The following is a 24986-nucleotide window of genomic DNA, read 5'->3' on the forward strand; positions in this document are numbered from 1 at the left end:
CCAGCAGTGACAGTGAGGTGTTTAAAAACTCCATCAGTGCTGCTGCCTTAACCACTCATACCAGCACAACACACACTAACACACCAGTCAGTGTCACTGCAGTGCTGAGAATGATCCACCACCCAAATAATACCTACTCTGTAGTGGTTCTGGGAGAGTCCTGACCATTGAAGAACAGCATGAAAGGGGGCTAACAAAGGATGCATAGAAACAGATGGACTACAGTCAGTAATTGTAGAACTACAAAGTGCTTCTATATGGTAAGTGGAGCTGATAAAATGGACAGTGTGTGTAGAAACAAGGAGGTGGTTTTAATGTTATGGCTGATCGGTGGATATGGGAGGAACATGTCAAACTCCTTAAAGATGGAGATCATTTACATTTTTGGCATTTAGCAAATGCGTTTATCCAAAGAGACTTACAGTACTGAGACAGTATACAATCTAAGCAATTGAGGGTTTAGGGCCTTGCTCAAGGGCCCAACAGTTGCAACCCGACAGTGGTAGTCTCAGTAATTTTTTAATATATCATATAGCAATTACATTTTCACTGTTTCAGATTTTTAAAAAATATGCAGCAGATCTGTATAGAAACATAGAGATATAGATATGATTAAATTACAAGGGTACTACACAAGTACTACAACTGGCACCCACAAGTTGTTCAATTAACAAGTAAATGTTTTATTTTTGAGAATTGTTCAGTACAAATATTACAGTAAACGGAACATCAAGTTTCAGTCATTTACACACAAAACACATCAACAGTAAAAATCAGTCAATTGTACATCTTGAATCTCTCTTGCCAACTATGGTAACACCATAATTGATTTTTTAATGTACCAGATTACACACTTAGGAATTAAGGTGAAAATCTAAGCCCTCGAATATTGTGCATATGCACAAATATGTGCATTACCTGTGCGTAAAAACATTTTAGGTGTGGGGTTTATCAAAACAAACACTTGCTTAGAAATGCTTAGTATGTGCTTTAAGACCGGTAAAGCAAGCCACTACCTCTTTTAATCCTTTAGCACTGTAATGCCATTGGGTAGACTCGGGTTGAAAAATGAAATAGCCATAAGCTCACATACTAAGATAAGCTGGTGTTGTGAGTTAAGATGATGTCCTTCTCTCCTATCCAGCATGATTAATTTGTTCTACAGGACTCCTGCTCTAAAGGCATTGCTTGTTATTGAACTGAAGACTGAATCCCACACAACAGCCAGTTAAAGCTAGCTCTGTTCATGTATACATGTTGATTCATGTTAAAATGTATGTGTTTGATGTTCATTTAGCTAAGAGGGCAATTACTTTTTCCACACTAGTTATGGGTGTTGGTTAACTTTGTCCCTAAAAAACTTAAATGTTTTACAAAATGCATTGTTTTTATTTAAGTTTCCTTTCTGTATTGTTTTGCTGGTTTCTTTTTTTCATTTTCAGCTGCATATATGCCACAAAAATGGTTTGTACTAAATTGTAAACATATTAAACTGTGGGCCAAACTAAATTAAACAAAGTGAGTTATGAAATGTGTGAACATTGTTATATTAACAAACCATTTTTGCACTGGACGATTTACACATGTATTTGTGCATAGACACTACCGTTAAATGTTGGGCTTTTAGTAACATCATAAAGCTTTGTAAATCCAGATGCATAAGAAAACATATTTAAGGGGAGAGTGTACTGTATTTCAATACAGAGCTCTTTTGTACGGTAGTTAAACAGGGAGAGACAAACTTTACTTACTGCTACACATTGTTTGTCACTATAGACCCCCTGACAGGTTAATGCACCGGGATCCTGCCCCAGATTTAATGCCAATTTTATCATTTGTTGTTGTTCCTTAGGGTGCTTTCAGGCCCCTGTTTACTACAGGGTTTTGAACTTCTCATTAGTTCAAGATGTCCTAATTTTAGTGATGTATAACCAATTTAAAAACCATTGGTATGTTTGTTGCTTGAATAATAAGCTTTATATTCAGGTTGATTTAAGCATTCGTTTCCAAGCTATTTTCTGCCTATTGCTGCCTGGATGTTTGTTTTCCGCTGACCTACATAAAGAAAAGAAGTGCACATTTAAGTAATGACTGCAATCCTTTGGACCTACAGAGGAGTATACGGTGTAAGCAAATTGGTATGGGAAAAATGGTATCTAGAGCATATAGGCAATTCAGAGCAGTAATAGAGAGGCTACATGCTTCATTTGAAAAAACTGATGAGATGTGTGTTGAAATACAGTACAAAGTTGCTTTGACCTACATTTACATTCATGGCATTTAGCAGACGCTTTTATCCAAAGCAACTGACAACTGTGACAGTATACAATGCAAGCAATTGAGGGTTACGGGCCTTACTCAGGGGCCCAACAATTGAAGCCTGGCAGTGGTGGGGCTTTACAAATGACCTTCTGATCACTAGTCCAGTACCTAAACCACTGAGCTACCAATGCCCTGTATTTATCTGCATAGATGTTGCATAGTTCTTTATTTATCTAACAAATATTGATTTAGAATTATGGGGGAAGACTTTACTCAGAAGTTACTCAAACTGCTACAGTGGTGTTACAGTTTTACTATAATACTGTGCTACATACAGTGTACTTTTCCTTCCTTACCTAGGTTAGAATGTACATGACTGGTGAGAAAAGACAGCTGTACAGGACTGGCAGCCACTGTACATATGGTAAATAAAATGTGTAATAGCAATGTTTAACACATTACTGATGAATGAAGCTTGATGAACAGAACATACTTAGACAAATTATCTTTATCCCTAATCATTAAAGCTGAAGTACATAACTTCAAACACATGATTAAGTAGCATTGGTAAATTGGTAAAGGAAAAACTAGCCTGCTGCCGGTCCACCAGAAAAGCCTAAAATATTTAAAAAGTGCAACGATAATTTTATTTAGTTCTTATTATTACAACTAAGGTGGAGAACACAATCAAATTAGCCAACTGCATGTCTGAAAAAGCAATGCCTGAATCAAAACCAGTCTGGCCTTAAACACAAACTAGACAGACTTTCCAGTAAAATGGTCAGATTTTTAAGGTCAACAAGTCAAGAAAAGGTTTTAATGTTTTGGTAGTTCACCTTCTAATCAATACATCCCACCCAAGTCACCTTTAATACATACGTAAAAAAATGTGTCAGGTCACATTGGGTAAATTATTCTTACTCCTGGGTCATATGACATTAGTGACTGATACACAGTTGTGGTAACTGTCACAAGATGCATCTGTGTAAGTGGCTTAAAACTGCATATTTCTTCCCCAGATGTCTTTACATTCAAATAAAAATAGCATATTTCTTATTCATATTAAGACCCTACCTAATTCACGGCCATGCAAATCTAGTCACAAACTGATTTTGCTGTGAAATGTAAAATTTAAGGTTAGTGTTTAGCAATTTAACATTTTTAATTCGCATAGCGTTCAAGTGTCTCATGTTTATTGGTTAATTTGCACTATGCAGCGGTCCATCTTTGAGACCATCACTGAATGTTCTAGGTTTACATCCAACTGTTAAGGTAGGCTGTGTTGTGTATGGTAGCTTCCATTTATTCTATCATTCAATTTAGGAGTGTAATTCAATTACTTTTCTGTAAAAATTTGTGAAATCTGTGATTTTTGAAAATTAAGTTCCTTGAAATTAAGCACATCATGGGATACTTCCAAGATAAGCCTGTCTTAGTGTTTTTTGTGTTTATTGCCATTCCAGCTCAATTAGGCTATGTACATGGCATTAGAGGTGGGTTCAAAACCAAGTTTAAGCTAAGTAAAAGTTAATGTACTATATTTGGCTTTTAATCTTTAGGTAATTCAACAAATTCAGGATTTTTTGTGGGTTATCGCGTTCTTCATATTTGTGTCGCTGTAAAATATTTTTCTAGTATCTTCGATGGCTTGGCATTCTGTCAGGCCTGTCTTAGTGAGTGTTCTATATCAGCAGAGCTCATCCTGCAACCTGCGCTTCTGTATTTATGCCTACCATTACTATAGATAAATGCATATATGTGTCCCACAAGACCAGCTTTTGTCCACTTTCATGACAAAAAGGTTAGAAACGCCTGTTGTAAATAAATGTTGTGGGTAAAGATTGTACCTAAATATTTCAAACACAATTTGGGTCTCTTGGACATTTCCTTAGTTCAGAGTTTCTACAAAGCAGCTTTATGTTGAAACCCTGGCTGCTATGTTCAGTGGGTTCAAGGAAATTTGCCAGTTGAAAAGTGCTTTTTATATAATTTGGGTTTATTACACCTACTGCATTTACATGTCAGATATTCCAGCAGCCGACAGCAGTACTAAAAAGTTCACAGTATTGAAAAAAGGAGGTCTGTGCCGTGCATAATCGCTGAAAGTGCAAATCCTAGAAGGAGCTGAGACACAGCACTGTGCTGCCAGGACAGCGTTAAAGACTTGTAGAGGAAGGGCATGTCAACATCACACTACTGCCTTCAGGGAACAAAAGATGTTGGAGTGGGGGAAACAGACAATACTGACAGATATTTTAGTTGAGAGAATTGGAAAGAAGAGCAGAGGAGTCTGACAGGAATCTTTGCGTCTCATGAAGAGATGTACTGGGGAGGCGGCTCCTTTGGCGGGATTGCAATAACCTCCTCATAGGATGGAAGCAGCACCTAAACAAACAAAGACATCAGTATGTTTGTAAATACCCACATATTAACTTTAATACCTTGATTTTTGCATTATTTACTGATTAAATGGAGTTTGAAGACTACTGTATGTTTTGAATACTGTATGTTTTGAAGACTACTTGCAGATTCCAGAGACACCTTTTTATCTACAATTTATGCACAGATTCTCACTGGTCCACTTTTTAAGAACCTCAGAAAAGGTTCCACATGTGCTAGAAAAGAAAGGTATTATACTGTACATGAAATGCAGTGTAGAACTTACTGCGGTATCATTTGTAGTGACATAAACCAAGACCTCTGTGCCTCTTCCACTAACGTATCTGTAGCAGTTCCACACACAGGCAATCAGGTACGCCTAACAAAACAGAAATGTTTGTTAACCACCTTTAAAATTCGACTAATTGCAACTTGCTGGATGGATAGTGTATATTTTGATGCAGCCTAAATGAATCAAACAACACACTCTAACAGTCCAAGCTAATGCTGATTCTTCAATTTTTCAGTTCAGGGTGGCAGCAGTATCTATTTACATAACTTCATTATTTGAGCATAATATACTTACATAAAATCATGCTTTACTCCTTAAATCTAATAATGTAATAATGTAAAGGTAATTCTTTGTGATTTTCAGAACTAATTGCATACTGTTTAGCAGATCCTAAAAACAAGCAGTGATTAAAGTCCTTGAGCTCTTCAGTATAATTCATTTCACTGAAACTGCTGATAATACACTCAACTGAATGCATTTGTTAGCCATAGGTGTGGGTGAAATAGGTTTATTTGTTTATTATTAGGATTTTAACATCATGTTTTACACACTGTGGTTATATTCATGACAGGACAGGTAATTACTCGTTACACAAGACTAATCAGTCAAACACAGTCATGGACAATTTTGTATCTCCAATTCACCTCACTTGCATGTCTTTGTACTGTGGGAGGAAACCAGAGACACGGGGGTTTCCTCCGGGGTGAAATAGATACTCACATTTGTTAGAAGAAGTGTCTACTTTTGACATGTGGTAAAGCTTATGCAGGTGTGACTATGGGTATGTAGATGAATCATTTATGCTGATGTGAATTATGAAGCATTACCTTAAAGGCCAGGATACAGCCAATGAAGATTAGGACAGCAAATACCAGGCATGCACTGTTGGTGGACATTAAGTCGTCTTTGTATGGAAACGTCCCAGGCTGTAAAGACAGAAAGTGACTGGGCTAAGAAAGCCAAAACTTAAAAAAGAAAAGGATTAATATTTTTTGAAAAATTAATAAGTGAATGGGCAGAGTTCTTACCAGTTGTTGAATATAGTCCTGAATGGTGTTCGGGTAAACCACAACACTTATTGCTACCAGTGTGTTAAGGGCAAAGTCAAAGACTTGGTAGCAGAAAAATGGAATAATCCAAGCAGCATGTTGCTGTGAAAAAAATATTTATTAATAATGAACTATTTACTCTTAACTACAAAGCTGAAATACATACAAACAGGTATAAAATTTAATATATACAGTGTGGCTGTATCTTTGTAAAATGCAATTAAAACAAGAATCTGTGATTTGGTAATTTTCTTGGTAATAGTCTCACTGACTAACTTCACTGTATATTGTTAATATAAACAATTTAAAAATTTTACGCCTGCAACACACTCCAAAAACATTAGCATGTTTGCAACTGTGTTAATCACCTTTCACATAAATTAAAGTTTTATTCATTTGGGAACCAAGGGTACAAATTTTTGCAAGTAAAATGTTTGCCCATTCCTGCTTGATACAAGACTTCAGCAGTTTAACAGTCAGTGGCCACTGCTGTCCAATCCTTTTTATGATCCACCATACACATGCTGGCTTTTGCACCTTGACAACGATCCTTTTTAATCACAGTGGCATGGTGGTTTTCAATGCAATTTTGTCTTTTTATAATATTATGTATAGGAGATGGTTACAGACTTAAATTATTGGCATTTTTGCATCAAGAGATTCTTTTTTTATATAATTAACAATTCTTATATGAGGTTTGGCACAACGTGGTGAGCCATGACCCAACTTTGGGTAAAAATGGAGGATCCTTAAAAGGCCCTGTCTTTGAAAGCAAGCATTTCCCAGTTTACCTGCTCCCAGTTACCTGTTCCCAGTTTACCTGCTTTTGTGGAACAGTAAACATTCTATACACTTTTCACTCCTTTTTCCCTGTTCCAACTTTTTTGTGTTGCAGGCTTCATATTCAAAATTCGCTTATATTGAAGCGAATTAAAATTAAAACATTAAAAGTCATTTCTTTGCAACTTGTCAGTTAAATAAAGGTTCAAGAAAAAATTTTCAGAGTTTGAATTGGACAATGGACAAACTAAAAACTGTTAAACACTAATTATTATTAATAAGTCATAAATTAGTGTATCAATAATGTTGGCCTTTGCATGTTTTTTATATACGGTATTGCAAAACAATAATAAGTAATAATGCCAACTTGTTACCAGCTTATTGGTAAGAAGCAATCTTTTGTAATTATATATTTTTTAAATAATTGTTTAATAAAGCTTTACCTTATATGCACCATATGTTGCCATCCCACAAATTAGAATCATTAGGAGGGAAATTGCAGCAGCAATGCACATGTCTGTGAAAATAATATGCCTGATCAGAATCAAATTCATTAATTCATGCATCTTCAATAACCTCTTTATTCTGATCAGGGTAGATGTGGGCGTTAAGGTTTATTTAAATTTACCCATAATTATTAATCAGCGATCTACAATTAACCAAAGAAATATAAACACATGTATGTTATATTAGAATAACTGAGCGCAAATGCAAGATTCTTAGCTATTCTTCCTACATCCTTAGTAACAGGTTTGTGAGGAGCTGTAACCTCTCTGGTGGAAAATTGTGGAATTAAAGAAAGTAAACAGCCAGTGATCAAACAATGGGATGCCACAGTAGTATACCCTTTTCTCCAGTACAACCCTCACAGCAGGCATAGTAGCAAAGCTAAAGAATGGCTTTGCATTAGAGGAGGATCACAGCCCTCCCATTCCCTCAAGGGTTAAGACCAATGCATATCTGACTTGCACCTACTTATTACTGATAATCAGAAAATGTGAGGACTCTGCATTGGTTTTCAATTCCCTTTAAGTGTTTTGGTAAAATGAATGAATATTGGCATTCACTTAGTTCTGACATTCACATGTGATCTTACTTGCATCATCCATGACGTCCAAGTCTGTGCCAAGTTCAGCACTAGTGAGATGGTAGTGATATTGCACTGGGTCATTTAGAGCAGACAGCAGGATTAACAGAACCACTGCATTGATGAGCTGTGTAGGGGGAAAAAACACATGGGTAAGCCTGTTTAATCTGTGAGTGGGTGTTGCACTGTTTAACAGTAGATAATAAAATGAAAGCTGACACAACATAAAAAATTCATGGGTTTTCCAGAGGCTGCAACCAGTGGTAATTTAAACTGAACGTCTCATGTTCATCAGCATCATGTTTTAGTTTTCCCACCATCATTTGCTTTAATGCCTGTATGCACCATCAATAAATATATGCACTTTGGATATCAATTTTGTTTTGACACAATGTCACAGAAGTGATATCGGCAGCTCAGCTTCTGTGGTCAGCACTAAAAGATTCAGTACAAATTTCATAACAAGCAGAAAGCCACTGCTGAGCCCTTCAGCATCAGCAAACATCTGATCTGCTGTATGCTTCAGTTCTTTCTCCCTAACTAAGCTTTCACTACAGATTTAGACCTACAGTCCTCCTCTTAAGTTTACACATCCACTAAAGGATTTAATTAAATTGTGTTTTGGATCAGTGTCATGTTTAAAATTGTGTGCTGATGCACAGCTTCCAGACTGATGAATGCAAATTGTTCACTTAACAGTAGGGATGATACAACAGTAGGTTTGGTGTACTTGCAAACCACTAGGCAAGCCGTAGCCTAGTGGTTAAGGCACAGGACTAGTGATCCAAAGGTTGCTGGTTCAAGCCCCACCACTGCTAGGTTGCTGCTGTTGGGCCCTTGAGCAAGGCCCTTAACCCTCGGTTGCTCAGACTGTATACTGTAATGTAAGTCGCTTTGGATAAATGCGTCTGCTAAATGCCGAAAATGTAAATGTGTACTTGAAATTATTTTCTTTGTATGTTTATCAGTTCAAGATATCAGTGCAAGATTCAAGATAATTTAAAACATTACAGATGTTTCCTCTTTTGGTTTTTAACATCTTGAAACATCCACAACAACCTCTGCCAAACCTGTTTTGGATCAGTGTCATGTTGAGTCTGAGTATTGTGTAGTGATGCACAGCTTTTGGACTGATGAATGCAAATTGTCCACTGATTTTGATCACATTTCCTGTGCTGATGTAGTTCACCCAAACCAAAACATCACTTCTTTATTACTTTCAAATCTTTGTATATCTTTTTATATATCTTTAGAAATTCATAAAATGCAACTAACTTGACAGGTCCTTTCACAGTTCTTTTGCTTTCTCTAAGTCCTGGATGAAATGTGCAGGGGTCTCTCAAGAGCTAAGAAACTTATTGACCATTTTGTTTAAACACAGTCACGTAATACAATTTAACATGCCATTGGTGTGAAAACTTGCCCTTAATAGCCATGTAAACCCTTCTGTGTCTACCTGTGTGTATATTAACATGCCAAACATACAAGTGTGTGTGTAAAATCAGGGCCATTTGGGTAATATCCATTACTATCATGATTTTATTTTGATAATAAATGGCGTAATCTGGCCACTATTCCTGAATAAGAGAAAACCTCTGCATGATCAGTACAAATAATGACCAGTGTATATAAACTTACGAGCATAACTGTATTTACTAAATATGTCAGTGATTATGATTGCTTAGAGTCCAAATTTCAGACTAATCATTCATGAATACATAAAAATGTCCCCAAACCATATTTTCTACAATACTATAATGAAATAAAGACAGTCAAGACAAATAAAAAGTCTACTGCTGAATGTTGGGCACCTCTATCTGACTTAAACCAGTACTAGATCTCGAATCTGCATTGTCAGGCAGCAGGTACAACAATCAAAAAGGGAAAATCAGCATCTAAAAAACATAGAATTGGGGTGGCTTAACGTTCCTCTTTCTTGTCTTATTATAGACATGCATGCAAATGCATTTAGCAAAGAAGTCTTTTTAAGTTGTAGATCTCAGTAACCACTAGACCAGAATTCTAACCTACGCACCCGTCTGCAATATAATGCTTATTGCAGTATAATTACATTTAAATATTTATATATTAGTTTTGAATTAATTTAATTAATCAAAATTCTTTTTTCTTTTGAACATTTTCTTATGATTATATATTGTTTATAATTATATTATTATAGTTTTTATTATACTTTATTTACCTTATTAATTATATAATTTTAGAAAAATGAGCAATCCTAACCCCTCTTACTGGTAATATGTTATTAGTCAAAGATTATTTTACACTGTATGATTTTACTACTATTTTTATATAATTAAATGTTTCATTATTTGTATCTTGTTATATGCTATACGTTTTACAAAAAACATTTTTAATTTAATGATTCTAAAACAAAAAAATGCTGCATTTTCTGTAATCTGCTCCTCTTTTACTGCCATTTTAATAAGTTGACTTTTATTTACTTTTTATTTGATTTCTAAATGTTATCATTGTAATATGTATTAAGTGTAATATTTACATGATTATTTGGTTCAAAAATCTATTAACAATTACTCAATACTATTTGTTTCTTTATTTTGTTGATTATTGTTGATCTTTTTTTATTAATGTATTGTTTTATTTATATTAAATGCCAGGCTTTATATAGATGGTTATTCATTTTTTTTAAACTTCTAATAAACTTAAAAAAAATAATTATATATTATATAATAATCATTTGCTCAATAATCTGTAAAACTTTAGAGTCACTGCTCTAGTCCCAGATTTGTACTTAAGGTCTGGGATTTAACTGTGATTATGATGCTATTTATACGAATGAAGAGCTCTGGAACAAGATTAAGCTTCTATTCACATCTCATGTTTACAGATTATTCAACAATAACTTGCTAATGGATTTATATATCATATAGCTTTATCTTATTAAGGTTATATGCGTTGCTGGTCCTGGTGAACCCTGACCTGAATATTTTAGTGTTTTCTAAACCGTGACACACCTGATCCATCATTCCTGATCCTGATCCATGATATGTCATTTCTCATGAACACAAACAGTAACATGGACATGCCATCATGAGTCAGTGTGTGTTACAGCATGAAAACCCCTTAATACTGTAGGAATGAAGGAATCCACGACCAGTGTTTGTGTGTGCAGTACTAAACCGCCATTGGAGGGCAGTGAATGCCAAACAGCTTTAGTACTGTTATTATATGCTTCATTTCAGTAAAGAAGCGTTTTCTTCTCCCAAATAAGAAGACTAGTATAATAGTTAGACTTTCTATCAGACTTTTTAATAGTTAATACTCGAGTATTTACAAATCACTTGCGAGCTTACCATGTACCAAATGCCGAGGATAATGGTGCCCGTCCGTACATGACAACAGAGGCAGCAGCTCGTTGTGTACCATCTGTCCCACGGTGAAATCATCTTTCTACTTTAAAATAAGCCCAGGTATAATATGTAGAGTCGTAAGTAAGGAAATGAAGTCGGTCATAAGCCGGTTATAAGCGGTAAATGTGTCCGGTTGGTCGTGTACAGCGCGCTCAGTTTTCACTGCAATCAGCTCAGCAGCTCCGTCCCTCAACATTAATGCAGCTTAGCTCCACATCCACGTGACCGGACGGCGGGGATTGGAGCTCAGATCAGGACGAGGTGAATGTCCTACCACTCACACTCACTGTCATATTTCATGTTATTTTAGTATTTAGTGCCTTGAAAAAGTATTCATTCCCCAACCCAATTTCCCTATTCAACCTACATTTTATATTTTACTAGGAAACACTTAAATTAGCATATCTACATGTAGAGCAGCCATTCCATTCTAGTCTCAATATCTGTTCCAATATGTTTTGCCTATAGTGGGGTGCTGATTATATAAGTATAAAAACACTAGTGTGGCCATCACTGTCCTGTTGCAACAGAAGCACCCGGGTGACAATTACAATGCTAGTATTACTTTAAAAGTAACTGGAATTAAAAACAAAAAGAATTCTGACCATGACCAAAAAAGTTATTACTGAGGACATAGGGTTTAATTCTGGTTTTACAAAGCGATGTATGCATCAGGTTGCTTCTATCCCTACATTTGTAAAAACGCGGTGCATTAGAACAAGCAGCAGACACTGGGGAGAACAAAACTACAGACCACATTGTAGGTGCTTGAGCATGTTGGCTGGGTTTGATGCACTGTTGTGACACAAACTCACTGCCAGTGATGAAATTATTTGCAGTTTGGCAATTCGAGTCACAGTGGCACTTCCATTAATCCGTACTAGAAACCAAAGCCTTGTGTCTACTGCCATCCAATGAGTCTTGGCCACCAACAACCAGTCGGTGGTTTGTGGCCTATGCCGCCTCAGACCACTATTGATAGGTATCTAAGATTTTTTCCTGTAAACACCTCTTGCTGTTTGTGAGTTAATGCTAATTTCTCTTCTACCGTGCTTGTTTTATGGGTGAGCAAACTGTAAAATACTGTATGGCGCTCCAGCCTGGGGAAAATTTATGGCACCATACAATGTGGATTGTAAAACCAATTTCACACAAAGGGATGTTTAAAAGTGTTTTTCCTATTTACTTGTTTAATAATTTTGGACTGTACCAAGTTCCATCACTTTCACCATGATTGTACTTGTACAATGGCAACATCTTACCAGAGGCTTATAAAACCAGAAGCAATTTGTCTTAAATTTTAACCTGATTTAACCTGATGTGACATTAATACATTGATGTTTATATTACTGACAGCTGGGAAAGCGGAGAGTGACATAACTGCACAAAAAGACATTACACCAAGTAACAATGATCAATTGTTTTATTTAATTTTAACAAATCAACATAGAAATATTGCATTGACTTCAGTAAACAGATCATTCTTAGATCCAGAAACTTGACAAGTATAAATACACTGGTTTGACCACCCCGTCTAATGGACATCTAAGGCAGGTGTCTGGTTTTAAACCAGAGTACCTCAGGTATGCAAGATCTACTGTAATTTACAAAAAAAAAAAAAAAGTAAATTTATATATGGACACATTTAAATTAAATTCTAAAGGCTCAGCGCCACATAGATAGAAAGAGACTAAAAAAAGTATTCCACCATTTTCGATCTAGCAAAAGCTGCAGTCGGCCACAGCAATATGTTACTCATCTATTAAAGCCTTTAGGTTGAGAGTAGTATTTGTATAAGTGAATAAAGAATCTGAATGTTTGTTCATTATTGTTATAAACAGTTAGACAAAATTCGTGCAACAGCAAGTGCAGCTTTGACATCAATTAAAACCTGAAATGATAGTTCCACAACCTTCACCGAAAAAAGATGCATACACAACGAAGAACAGATTAAGGCAAAAGATTCCTGATACTGATACTATTTTAGTCACAAGGAGGTAAAGCTGCACATAGCGTTTTACATCTCTCTCCATTAAAAATCACTCTGACTTAACCATTTCAATATCAAAACTAAATTAAACAAACATTCACATTTAAAGATTAGAAAAAGAATGAAAACAGAAACCATTACAACCTTTAGCACAGTGCATTTAAAGAATTCTAGAAAAAAGCCCTTATTAATTCTGTACATATGGCGTGGCTTTTTCTACTGCAGACAGTTGATAAGGTAAAATAAAGCAGTCATCTCAAGTCATGTACATCGATTTCTATATGGAGAATATATAATCACAGAAAAAGCACTGAGAATATTCTTAGTGTTAAAAACTTCTCTGTATTTACTTGTATTCTCCTGTTTGTTCCACGGCAGACCACAAAATACAGCAATGTACCAACCTCCTACTGCGCCCACTAATGACTTTAAAGTACTTCATCAGAACGCACTGACTCGCAGTGCCTCTCGGTGGCATGAACACTAACTGCTACACTGCAATTCTGCAGAATGCAACTCAGCAGTACAAAAATGCCACACGTCAGAGGATTCAAAACAAATTTATAAAAAAGTAACAAAATTCTACAATTTCCCAAATGACATGAACAAACTATTAAAATGCAGATTAACAATGGCAAAGTTACAGCTGGACAAAATGTCATCTTAAACCACACTCCCACAAGTGTGTAAGAGGCCAGAAATGATGGATCGTATACAAGATTTTTCTGTGTCGCTCTCTGATCCTCGGATCATTCTTGTCTGCTGGTTTTTTTATTGTTAGTTTTTGTGTGTTTTTTTTAACCGAGTTGGCCCAACTCAAGTTTGATGCTTTTTTGGAATTTTTTTAGTACAGCAAAAGTATTCAGTATAAAAATCTGTACTCTGAAATTATTGCATAAACATTTTCACAATCATTTGCATAAGATTTACTGGTGATTCATGTTTCTCTCCTGGCTTTTTTCTTTTGAACTGGCTTCGGTTGTTCCAAATTCTGATCAGACTTCTCTGTGGAGACAAATACATTATATGCAACACATCATATTAGTAAATAGAAATTTTATTAGAGGACAAACATTATGTTGTCTTATCTTAAATACATTTATTTATTATCAGAGTTAATTTTATTGGAATGCATTAGGATTGTTACCAAACAATTTAGGAGTTTTATTAATTAGAAACATGTTTCTATTGCCAGGGATGTTTAGTACGTTTTTAATAAAATAAACAATTTATTCAGCTAAGTAACAATTCAACATTCTGAAGTCCAATTTTAGTGCAGTTTCTATTTAACTGTTAAACAAAAAAACTAACAATTAAAGATACTAAAACTAAATATGCCTTCTATCACTTTTGCCCTGGTGAAATTACATGCCGTTCCCAACCATAAAAATTAAGGAGTTAAATTTAGCAAAGAAACACTAACTCAGAATTACTGTGTAGATCCTTTCACTTAAAATGTTTATAAAACAAACAAAGATATATTCATGTTAGTTTTAGACCCTATAAATATCATGGGAAATCTGGACAGGTTGATATGTCTGCAATGAAATGATAAAATGCGTTGACAAACTTGGGTTCATTATTGAAAAGTCTTTAAAAATAAAGCATTGATATCATGTTCCAGTTTACTTTTGGTTGATAACTATACAGTATGAACTGTTTTGTTGCCCTAAGTGGACAGTCAATGTTGAAAGAATAAATAATTTGCACTGAGAAATGTTCTTTTTTTAACCGACTGACAATCATGATTCCTTCACCTGTTACCAATTCACCTGCTTAATTTAAGAGATTAACAAAATCACAGATTCCTTTTTTTGCTAATTTTCTGCAAATAGGGTTTTTACATGGTAAATGCCAATAAATGCTTGAACTTCTTAAACTATACAGACATTATTATCTTGGTTTAATTTAATTTATATAGCTTTAATTTAAATCATTAACAGCAACGGTCTTTATTTCAATTACATGTCAAATCAAATGTTCCACTAGTCACAGGCCCGAGTTAATCATTGTATTGCTGAACTACTTACTCTGGTTTAAATGCGGGGTGACATTCTGTTTGGTCAGAGCCTCTGGAACTGGAACAGGTGGACGGGGCTTAGTGACTCCACTATCTGCTGGTGCACTTGAACCCCCTGCAGTTACCTGAACATAAACACCCGTGCAAAATCCCAAGCAACAATGTAAAGGAACAGATTAGTTTTCTTATGTCTTTAATTACATGGTGAATAAATGAACAATCACTTCTCATAGACCATGAAAAATGTAGTTAAAACTAAAATTTTAAAATGTAACATAATACACAAGAGACCAAGTCCGACTATCCAATACCAGAGTATTAATACCAGACTGAATTTGAGATATTTTAAATTTAAATAAGTGGCACAGCTAGCATTCAAATGTGACTAAGCATTAAGCTATGGTTAACATGCAAACTGAAAATTAATTCTGGCCTTGTCTTGTTAGGTGACTAATAACTAAAGAGCTGTGTCTATTTGTGCATGCATACAGACATGCACAAGCACGCACCACAGCTCTGATGTTTCTGTTCATAAGATTAGACAGAAATACTGAGGTTTTGTTCTAGCTTTGCAAGTTTAACCACAATAAACTCACTTAATTTTTGTTAAGGATGAAAAACAACTGCTGTCTCACTTTTCACCAGTGTAATGCCGAACTGGTGGTTAAGTAAAAATGACAGTGATCCAGTAATGTAGTGTTAAATCATTAAAAGAAAAAACCCTCATTTTACAGCAATGTATATCATCTTTAAACACCTCTACCTTGTAAACAATAAGGTCTTGTCCTTTGTGACCTTGTCCTTTGTGTCCTTAGTATCCTTTAAAAAGGAATACTAATGCTTATTATAATAACAACAGTTTTGTGGGCTCCTATACTCTATGGAAACTACCAAACAAAGCTCATTCAACACAGTTTGTTTATCCATCAGAAAAGACCACGACTAAAAGTAATTCAACTTTAGCTAATCAAAACAGGCACAGCTTTTCTGCCACCAAGCCAGCTTAAGCAGTTAAGCCGAGCCTTACCTGTGGGGCAGCATTTTCATCCTCTTGCTTCTTCTTCTTTTTCTTCCTTCTTTTGGCTTTGCCACTTTCAGAAGTATCTCCTTTTTCCTTATCATCCTCAGAATCCTGCAATTGATATGGCATATTAAGCTTCACAATCATATTAACATTTCAGATCATTAGATCTGAAACGACATACTTATAAAGCTCTCTAAAGTACAGAATATTAAGTATTATATATGCTTTCTACTGTAGCACAAATTTCTGAAAAGGTTATGATAGAAATGTGTCAGAACACAGTGCAGTGCAGCTTGTTGCATACAGGACTGTGTAGCAAATTGACCCCTGTTCACCACTGGACGTGCCTACAGTGGGTGTGCACATGAGCATTAAAACTAAACCAGGGAACAGGTGACCTGGACTAATAAATGACATTTTCTTTTACATCATGGTATAGTTTGCATTACGCTATATTGGAATATAGGCTGGGGGGTCATTGTGTGAGCACAAAAAAGTCTGAACTGTTCACAAAACAGGTTGGGTTTCTGAGCTCATGCTTTTTATGTAAAATTCAATCCCCGCCATCTGCATTTGGCAGCACAACTTGAGATTCATCAAACCAATCAACATTTATCCAATCTTTGGGTAAGCCCGTGCCCATAGCAGACTCAGGTTTCTGTTTCTGGCTGACAGACTGATCATAAACTTACGCCTGGAAGCTGGGAAACTGGCGTCTCTTGGGCAGCAGCTTTCTCTACCTTGGGTTCTTCATAGTTTCCCCACCACTCAGTTGGAGCATTCCAGTCCGATCCTGTATGTTCTGCTCCCAGTCCATCTGAATTTAATTAGTTCAGTACATATAAACGCTTGTATTTAATCATTAACACAAATTATGTTACATATTACTGCTCGTTAGGCTTAATTACACTATTTTTAAACTTACTGAATGCAGACCACTCATCAGCAGGGAAACTTTCCACTTTCGTGGAGACATTGGACACAGCAGCAGACTGTGTCACTGGATCACCAGCTGAGAGAATGTAAATTTAAGAATATATAAGAGTAGTCATGTAGTTAGTTGTGTACGTAAATATACCTTGACTTTTAGCACTTTGTGTTGTGGATTAGATTTTAAATAGATATATTTACCGTTGAACCCATCTACACTCAATTGTTTATTTTGCAAAACTCTAAAACCCTGTGTTCACATTGTCATTATAAGTGATTTAAGTAACAAACTAAAATCTCTTATTCACAAAGGTTTTCAGCCTCGCTCAAAATTAAGGCAAAAGTCCACCATTCAGTATCACAATGACCAGAAGAAAAAAGTGGCCCAGACAAAGTTCAGATTTAAACTCCTATCAAACATCTGTGAAACAACCTGATGACAGGTTACAGAAGCTTATCATCCAATCTGACAGAGCTCAAGAGTATGTCATGATGCAAGTGTGCAAAGCTTGCAGAAACGTTTTAAGACCTGCAGCTGACAAAATATTTTTGTATATAAAATTCTATAAAATAAAAAATTCAAACGATTAATCCATTAAAAGTAAACACAATGACAAAATGTGGTTGTTTGAAATCAGTATTTATAATAAAACTCTATTTTCGTGTTAGATTAAGCTAATTCGCCAAAATGTGAATTTATCATTCTTTTATACTCTTTACTCAGTGTGCCAACAATTGTGGAGGGTATTATTATTGTTTTTATACCTGATTGTTTTAATCCTTGCCTAGAGAGGTTCACTGTGTTAGGTTCAGTCTTATTTCTGCTGGGCCATGACCCTAAACAGAAAAAAATCATTACATTTAAACATTATCAATTGAGAATATATACTGATAAACTAAAACATTAGGACCACTCAAAAAATGTTAATGGAAATGCATATTACATAACAATTGTGGACATGACAGTAGGGGATATATTAAATGTTGGACTTATGGTAGTTACTCTTAGTACACGTGTTGAATGCAGCAGATATGGGCAGTATAAAGACATGAGTGGGCCAAAATCATTATGTTCAAACAACTGAGTTGAAGCGTCACAAAAACAACATGGGGTGCTCACAGCCCACCCTGGTTACTGTGGCTCAAATTTTAGACAACTGTAATCATGGTGATTAGGTGAACTCCTGTGAACCATCGAAAGCACCTACAATTAGCATCTAAAACTGGACAAAACTTGACATTGGAGCAATGAAAAAAAGGTTGACTGATCTATCAAATCATCTTTTCTGCAAGGTCATATGTGCATCATTTATTTGCAGAAGAGATGGCACCAGGATGCACTGTAGGACAACCCACCTTGTAAAAAACAGAACCTGAAGAACCAGCTGGTAGGTACCAAATACCACAGAATTTTTCATGTCTTATCAGGTCAAAGCTGTTTTGACCGCATATGATTTGAGGTCCTAATATTTTTGCTCATCAGTGTAAAGTATAATTGTTTGTGTTATTAGATTAAACAGAATCTTTCTCTCTTCAGGTAAAGGCAAGGGTTTACAACCCTTTTTTCTAGCAACTGCATTAAGGCACCCTGCTATATCAGACTTATTGTTTGCTTAGTCATACAAAGCTAGGGTAAAGTTCAAACTGCCATTGAAATATTATCTTTATGACTAGTCACTTACTCTCTGATTGTTGAGCCCAAGCCAAGGGCTCGGAGTTCTTATTTCCAGACCATTTCTCACTGTTTAAAGCATTCACATGGGATGCAGGCTTCGCTGACACTTCATTCCAGCCTCCCGCACTCACAGAGTTTACAGCATTCCAACTGGATGGTGCTATAGATAGCAGCAGACATTTTTTCTATTGTTAAATACTCAAAACAGATATTTACAAACAGCTGAATTACTGTTAAAACATCTAACTTACCTGGTGTTATGATGCCATCACCCTTCTGAGCCTTTGGAGCCTTCAAAGCAGCTGACTCTACTAAAAAACAGATAATGAATGTTTCAACCAAGACAGACAATTAATGTTTTGATGATTATAATTCCAAATATTACCAAAAACGATTGACCTGCATCATTAACCAAACAATGAAAAATATAAACAGCTAACCTTTGTTATTTTTGTTCTTCTTGGTGCTTACTGCAGCTGGAACTGAGGGCTGCTCCGCCTGCTGGCTGACAATTCGACCACCTCCAGGGCTTCCTGACTCATCTCCAGGACCCTTCTCTTTCTTGCGCTGCTGACGCTTTTCTCGGTTACTGATTTTTGTCTCCCATGCACCTTTAAAATATTAAATCTTTTAATATTAATGCATACACTTAGTCACTCATGTTTATCATCATTTCAGTAATAACTGCTCGCACACATTTCAGTAAGCAAATTCATCCTGAAGTGTACAAAGCCCAGGCACCAGGGAGAAGCAGACTGTTCCCAGTTTGTTAGATTTTTAATTATGACTATTCAGCAAACAAGTAACTAGTGCTGTCAAAATCTGTATTTGCCCCTCACCTTATTTTATCTATTGCTGCTAATTTGTAATTTTTAAATGTTTGATGATTTCCGGCAAATGTTAACATTTTTGCCCAGTGTCTTTCTTATTGTAAAATGTTGTACATTAATTGTACATTAACTGTGGCAAGTGAGGCCTGCAGTTCCTTAGATGTTTGTCTGGGTTTATTGGGTGAGTTGTTGATGTGTTCATAGTAAAATTTTGGCAGGCCGGCCACCCCTGGTTTTTGAGACCTTCTAGCCTGCTTTACATAAATAGTAGTGCTATCGGCCATCAGGCTTCTACACATATATGATTGGATGAATGAGGAGAGAAGGGAGAACAGCAATGGATTGGTGCCATGTCCAGGGTATTCCTGCTTTGCATCCAGTTTTTCCCGGTTTGGAGGTTTATGTCAGCCAAACAAAAATTCAAAACAGTAATGAGCAGGTTTATTACTTCGAGCTTAGTTTAGTGTTTAGTTTTTAATGCCATGTTCATGGCAGGCAAGGTTGTGACTCTTGTCTATGTATGTCCATTTATGTGTTGCTTCAGTTTTTATTATTTTGAGTTAAAAAATAAATTCTTTATTGTATAATACCTGATCACACAGGTATCGACCAAAATTCAACCATTACCCATTCATTTAACAATAGTTTAGTTGACTTTTTATAGCTAACCTTTAATTTGCCATTTAATCTGTATGCCAGTGAGTCAGCAAGTGAAGGAGCCCACAAAACTATATCTGTAAAGCAGACCTACTTCAGTGTAGAAAAAGTGTTTCACAAGAACCAGTCATACCTTCATCAAGCTCCTTTCCATCTGTGGAGGAAACACCTTGAGTTTGCTTTACCTCTGGTTTTGGTTTCTTCTTGCTTTTCTTGATCTATGTAAAGTTGTAAAGAATGACTATTTTCAGTTCTGCAAAATTGTACATATTGAACAAGGCTAATGGGTAAAGGCCAAATTTTACCGGTGGTGAAAAAAAGTAGTAGCCTGTTCTAGCTACTCATGTATTTCTATATGGTCACACAGACACTGATCCATAAGCTCCTAGGATCACAATAGACTGAGTCGACAAACCCTTTCCCCTTCCTAGCTTTCCATGTGTGTTTAGTAAAATCTTAACATTCACAGATATGCAACTGTTGCCAATTTATTGTAACTTATAACCAACCGTCATTAGCCAACAGTTAACTGATAACAAACAAGCTTAAGGTGTCCAATCAAAATCTAACATACTCACCTTTAGTTTAAATCACATGCTTTATTGATTAATAAACAGCAAAATGCTGTGAATATGGCAGTAACAAAGAACAGTGTAAATAAGAAGACAACATGAAATCCACAATCTTTAAGGAAAATCAAATGAGGAACAAATAAAGACATAAGCACCAAGGTAAAGAAATTAGTTAAAGTATTAGATATTCAAATTGTGCACATACTTTCTCAGCTTTAGTATCTGCAGGAGGTTGAGGAGGTGCTGCTGCAGCCACAGGTGGAGGTTGTTGTTTAGGAGGCTCTTGTTTAGGAGGTTCTTGTTTAGGAGGCTCTTGTTTAGGAGGTTGTTGTTTAGAAGGCTCTTGTTTAGGAGACTCTTTAACAACTTTCTGGATTTCTTGTTGAGGCTCAGGAACAGTGGCACCATTCGACTGGGTCTTCTGCTGCATGGAAATGACTTAATACATCATTTTCTAACATTTCCTCATTTAAATACCTTAGTTTTAACCCATGTAATGCATCACAAGAAATTACAGGGACTTGGTCCATCACAATTTAGTGTTGGAGACATGAATAATCTGTCCTTTTAATAAACATCCACTTTAGTCGCACTAAATATAAACACAATAAGGTTTACTAAAAATAAGTAATTAATACAACTACACTTAATTCTCAGAACAGGAACAGAATTGTTAATTAAATCTGGCTCATTGACTACTTTTAAAACCTGTTTTATTTTTGAGATAATTAAAATAACATTTTGAAACAGTCATTTCCAGAAATTGGTTTCACAATAAGTAAACTGAACTCTTCAAGGATTTTAACTGACAGCTACTGTAGGTAATTAGCAACAATACGGTATAAAATGACCCTTAGGATAAGTGTGATGCTCAGTGTCCAATATTTCTGGATAGGTTCAAGACCCCTGTGACCCTAGTCAGAATAATGCATTTATTAATAATAAATGATCTTTTTATTTGAGTATATCCTGGTCAATGCTACTTCATGCCTTTAAACTGTTATAAACTGCAAGCTGTGTGGCTAACGTCTGCTAGCTAGTTAAGCTAACCTCTAATCTACAAAACATGAAATTATTCGTACGGTGCATCTATTTTTTTAAACATTTACTTTTGCTTAAACATCTGTTAAATACTGTAAACCGGTAAATGAGCTGCCACGCAAACTGCATGGTACAAGCGAGTCAGTTATGCTAACTTAGCCAACTAGCTAAGAAGACAGGAAGCACATAGCTCGTCGGACTTCTAGTCAGCACTAACGTGTTCGAGTCGATTTTACAGAGTGAATTGATTTGGTTTACCACAGTTTAAACATAGTCATGAAATATTTTGCATTAGATTATTATTTCGTTTTTGCTATATGTAGACTGTAAAGGCTATGTAACCAGACACATTTCAATGTTCTAAATGAGCTGTACATTTAATAATGCGGTCATTTTATTGTTGATAAATGGCAAGGTCAACTGCAATAATGGTCAATTAAGTAATTAAGTTTAAGTTGTTTATTATTATGCAATAAAACATGATGTCCCAATTCATACCAGTTGCATCCAGTGTGGTATTATGCTGTATTTTATATTTTGAAATTGAATATTTAATAAAGGTTTAGTGCCATGTAAGAAATTACAATAGCTATACCATTGTTAAATAAGTTTCCTCTTTTGTTCTTGACCACAAATGAGATTACACACCCTCCCTACATTTTAGTAAGTGATAAAGGAGTGTCTTTGTGGATGAAATATTTATGTATGGGGAGGTGTAGTTCCAGTAAAGTATATGTACAGCTAAGGAGGACGTGTCTTTGCACAGTCTATCTCCTTATTCATGCCATTCATTCTTATCTATTTTACTTTACCTAGCTCAGTTAAAAGACCAGGTTATGGTTACTTACCCTCACATTTAAATTGTGTAACAACTGCCACTTACATTCTGCAAAGACTCAAACTGTTTACTTTTAGAGAAAAATAATAGGCTTTTTTTAAATCAAATTACAGACCATTTCCTTAAGACTAACAGGTTACTATTGGTAATTATTTTTAAATTACAAAAAGCTTGTTGAAACTAAAACAAATACGGATTTAAAACCAGCTATGACACCTAGTCATCATTTCCAGTACTATCAATACTACCAATATGTAAATAACATAATAATATTGACTAACACTACTTATACCACTCTCAAGTATGTACTCTGTATTATTATTTATATTGTACTGTATTAATACTAAGTTTTTGTTTTAAAATGTGTGGAGACTCGACTCTTTGAATCGACTCAATCAATTCCCTAACCCTTGAAATCAGAATCAGAGTCGACTTCGCTTTATGGATTCGATTAGCATGTTAGCGGTTAGCTTAGCTTGTATGGTAAAAGTCGATTAGTTGGTAATACTCGGTAGATAACGACATACCTTGTCAGTTGCTTTCTTTCTGTTTTTCTTTTTCGGTTCTTCAGCTTTAGTGGCTTTGATCGGCGGGGTCTTGACAGCGTCGGTTACACTGACATTAATCTGAACGTTCCTCTCACTCTTAGCTACTGGACGTTTTCTTCTCCGAGCTCCGCCACAGGCCGCGACCCACAGCAGCACCACCGCTATAACAAGCCCGATCAGAGCCGTGCACACAATCACCCAGCTGGGATAGAGCTCCGGTTTAATACCTAAATCTATCCCGTACTCATGGTGAAGAAAGCGCAGTGAAGAGGACATGAGCTGACGGAGACGAGAAGCGATCAGGTCGGCTTGCTCCGACAGAGCGTCTCCCCAGCTTGATGCCATCTTACCTCGCTCACTTGCTCCAGCGCGCGCGCACACACACACACACTCTCATACACACACGATTACACAGTGTAGTTCCTGTGTACAGGCCAGAGATTTCACAATTATAGTCGCAACTCACATTTTTGAAACTTTTGTCGTGCCAGGAATTATCTGTCCTTTTAATAAACATCCACTTTAACTTTAAATATAAACACAATTAGGTTTACTAAAAATAAGTCATTAATACAGCTGCACTTAATCCTATCCTCCAACAGGAACAGAATTGTTAATTAAATCTGGCTCATTGACTACTTTTAAAACCTGGTTTATTTTAAGTTAATTAAAATAAAATCTAAAATAAGAAATTAGTTTTATAATAAGTAACCCGCACTCTTCAAGTATTTTAACTGACATCCAGGTAATTAGCAACAATACAGTATAAAATGACATTGTGACCCTTAGGATGAGTGTGATGCTCAGTGTCCAATATTTCTGGATAGGCTCCAGACCCCTGTGACCCTAGTCAGAATAAAGCCGTTACTAATGATAAATTATCTTTTTCATTGAGTATATCCTGGTCAATGCTACTTCATGCCTTCGAACAGTTATAAACTGCATCAAAAACACAGGCTGTGTGGCTAACGTCTGCTAGCTAGTTAAGCTAACCTCTAGTCTACAAAAACCTATAACATTGTTACTAAACCTGTCAGTTATTTTACAATTACCTAAGTAAAACTATATAAAGTAATCATTTTAAATTACTTCAGGATATTTTTAGGAAAACATGTTCCCTTCTTTCAGAAAGCTAAACTAGGTAGGAAGTTTGTATTTTAGCAATCAGCCAAAGTAAAACTGCATAATTGCTGAAGTGGTCCAGTCATTGCCGTCTGTGGAAATTGCTGTACACCACCAAACCTGGCAGAATGTTTTATGAAAAAAAATATTTCTCCATCACAGTGCTTAAAGAAAAAAAAAAAGAGAGACTACGGATGGTAAAACAAACACTTAAAAATCACTTTAGAATCCTAATTACTTCAGGAGTTCAGGTGTTCAGGTCCACTCCTTGGTAATATGTGTACAGTTATTCACAGAAATGTATTTGATGCTTTCAATTTTGTGGCAACAGTATGAGAAAGGCCCTTTCTTGTTCTAGTTTGACTGTTCACCTGCTCACAAACCAAAGTTAATAAAGACATGGTTTAATAAGTTTGGTGCAAAAAAACTTCGGTGACTTTCATTAAGCCCTGACCGCAACGCTACTGATAACCATAGAAAGAAATCAGAACAGTTGCAGGC

At 35.8% G+C, this 24986-nt stretch overlaps 2 protein-coding genes and 1 long non-coding RNA gene across 4 annotated transcripts; 1 reads left to right on the forward strand and 2 right to left on the reverse strand.

The window, feature by feature from the left end:
• Positions 1-659: 659 nt before the first annotated feature.
• laptm4b (lysosomal protein transmembrane 4 beta) lies at positions 660-11443 on the reverse strand. Its single transcript, XM_063014683.1, has 7 exons — positions 11182-11443; positions 7859-7976; positions 7206-7279; positions 5962-6084; positions 5761-5859; positions 4928-5020; positions 660-4647 (listed from the first exon to the last, which is right to left on the reverse strand). The coding sequence occupies exons 1-7, from the start codon at positions 11272-11274 to the stop codon at positions 4573-4575; spliced, it is 675 nt and encodes a 224-aa protein (XP_062870753.1). The 5' UTR covers positions 11275-11443; the 3' UTR covers positions 660-4572.
• Positions 11140-19482, forward strand: LOC134332858 (uncharacterized). Its single transcript, XR_010015320.1, has 3 exons — positions 11140-11499; positions 18522-18590; positions 19354-19482. It is a non-coding gene; the product is annotated as an uncharacterized LOC134332858 (long non-coding RNA).
• Positions 12644-23722, reverse strand: mtdha (metadherin a). 2 transcript variants are annotated; one of them, XM_063014672.1, is made up of 12 exons: positions 23343-23722; positions 21142-21357; positions 20498-20582; positions 19318-19488; positions 19129-19188; positions 18885-19037; positions 17968-18039; positions 17198-17284; positions 16965-17089; positions 16276-16380; positions 15259-15373; positions 12644-14233 (listed from the first exon to the last, which is right to left on the reverse strand). In XM_063014672.1, exons 1-12 carry the CDS (start codon positions 23706-23708, stop codon positions 14166-14168), a joined length of 1623 nt encoding a protein of 540 aa, XP_062870742.1. In that variant the 5' UTR covers positions 23709-23722; the 3' UTR covers positions 12644-14165. The 2 variants fall into 2 exon arrangements, with proteins under 2 accessions (XP_062870742.1, XP_062870734.1); XM_063014664.1 differs by having other exon boundaries at positions 21142-21360.
• Positions 23723-24986: the final 1264 nt, after the last annotated feature.

Source organism: Trichomycterus rosablanca, chromosome 2 (genome assembly GCF_030014385.1).
Source record: "Trichomycterus rosablanca isolate fTriRos1 chromosome 2, fTriRos1.hap1, whole genome shotgun sequence".
Lineage (NCBI taxonomy): Eukaryota > Metazoa > Chordata > Actinopteri > Siluriformes > Trichomycteridae > Trichomycterus > Trichomycterus rosablanca.

What these genes read in the sequence shown, in the direction of transcription:
- laptm4b (XM_063014683.1), bottom strand. Translation starts at nt 11,274, where the DNA reads ATGATTTCACCGTGGGACAGATGGTACACAACGAGCTGCTGCCTCTGT. An exon ending in GGACGTCATGGATGATGCAA is followed by an intron (nt 7,280 to 7,858) that starts GTAAGATCACAT and finishes TTATTTTCACAG; the next exon opens with ACATGTGCATTGCTGCTGCA. An exon ending in AGGACTATATTCAACAACTG is followed by an intron (nt 5,860 to 5,961) that starts GTAAGAACTCTG and finishes CTGTCTTTACAG; the next exon opens with CCTGGGACGTTTCCATACAA.
- mtdha (XM_063014664.1), bottom strand. Translation starts at nt 23,708, where the DNA reads ATGGCATCAAGCTGGGGAGACGCTCTGTCGGAGCAAGCCGACCTGATC. An exon ending in GCAAGGATTAAAACAATCAG is followed by an intron (nt 17,285 to 17,967) that starts GTATAAAAACAA and finishes ACATTCTCTCAG; the next exon opens with CTGGTGATCCAGTGACACAG. An exon ending in CAGTTTCCCAGCTTCCAGGC is followed by an intron (nt 16,381 to 16,964) that starts GTAAGTTTATGA and finishes TATCAATTGCAG; the next exon opens with GATTCTGAGGATGATAAGGA.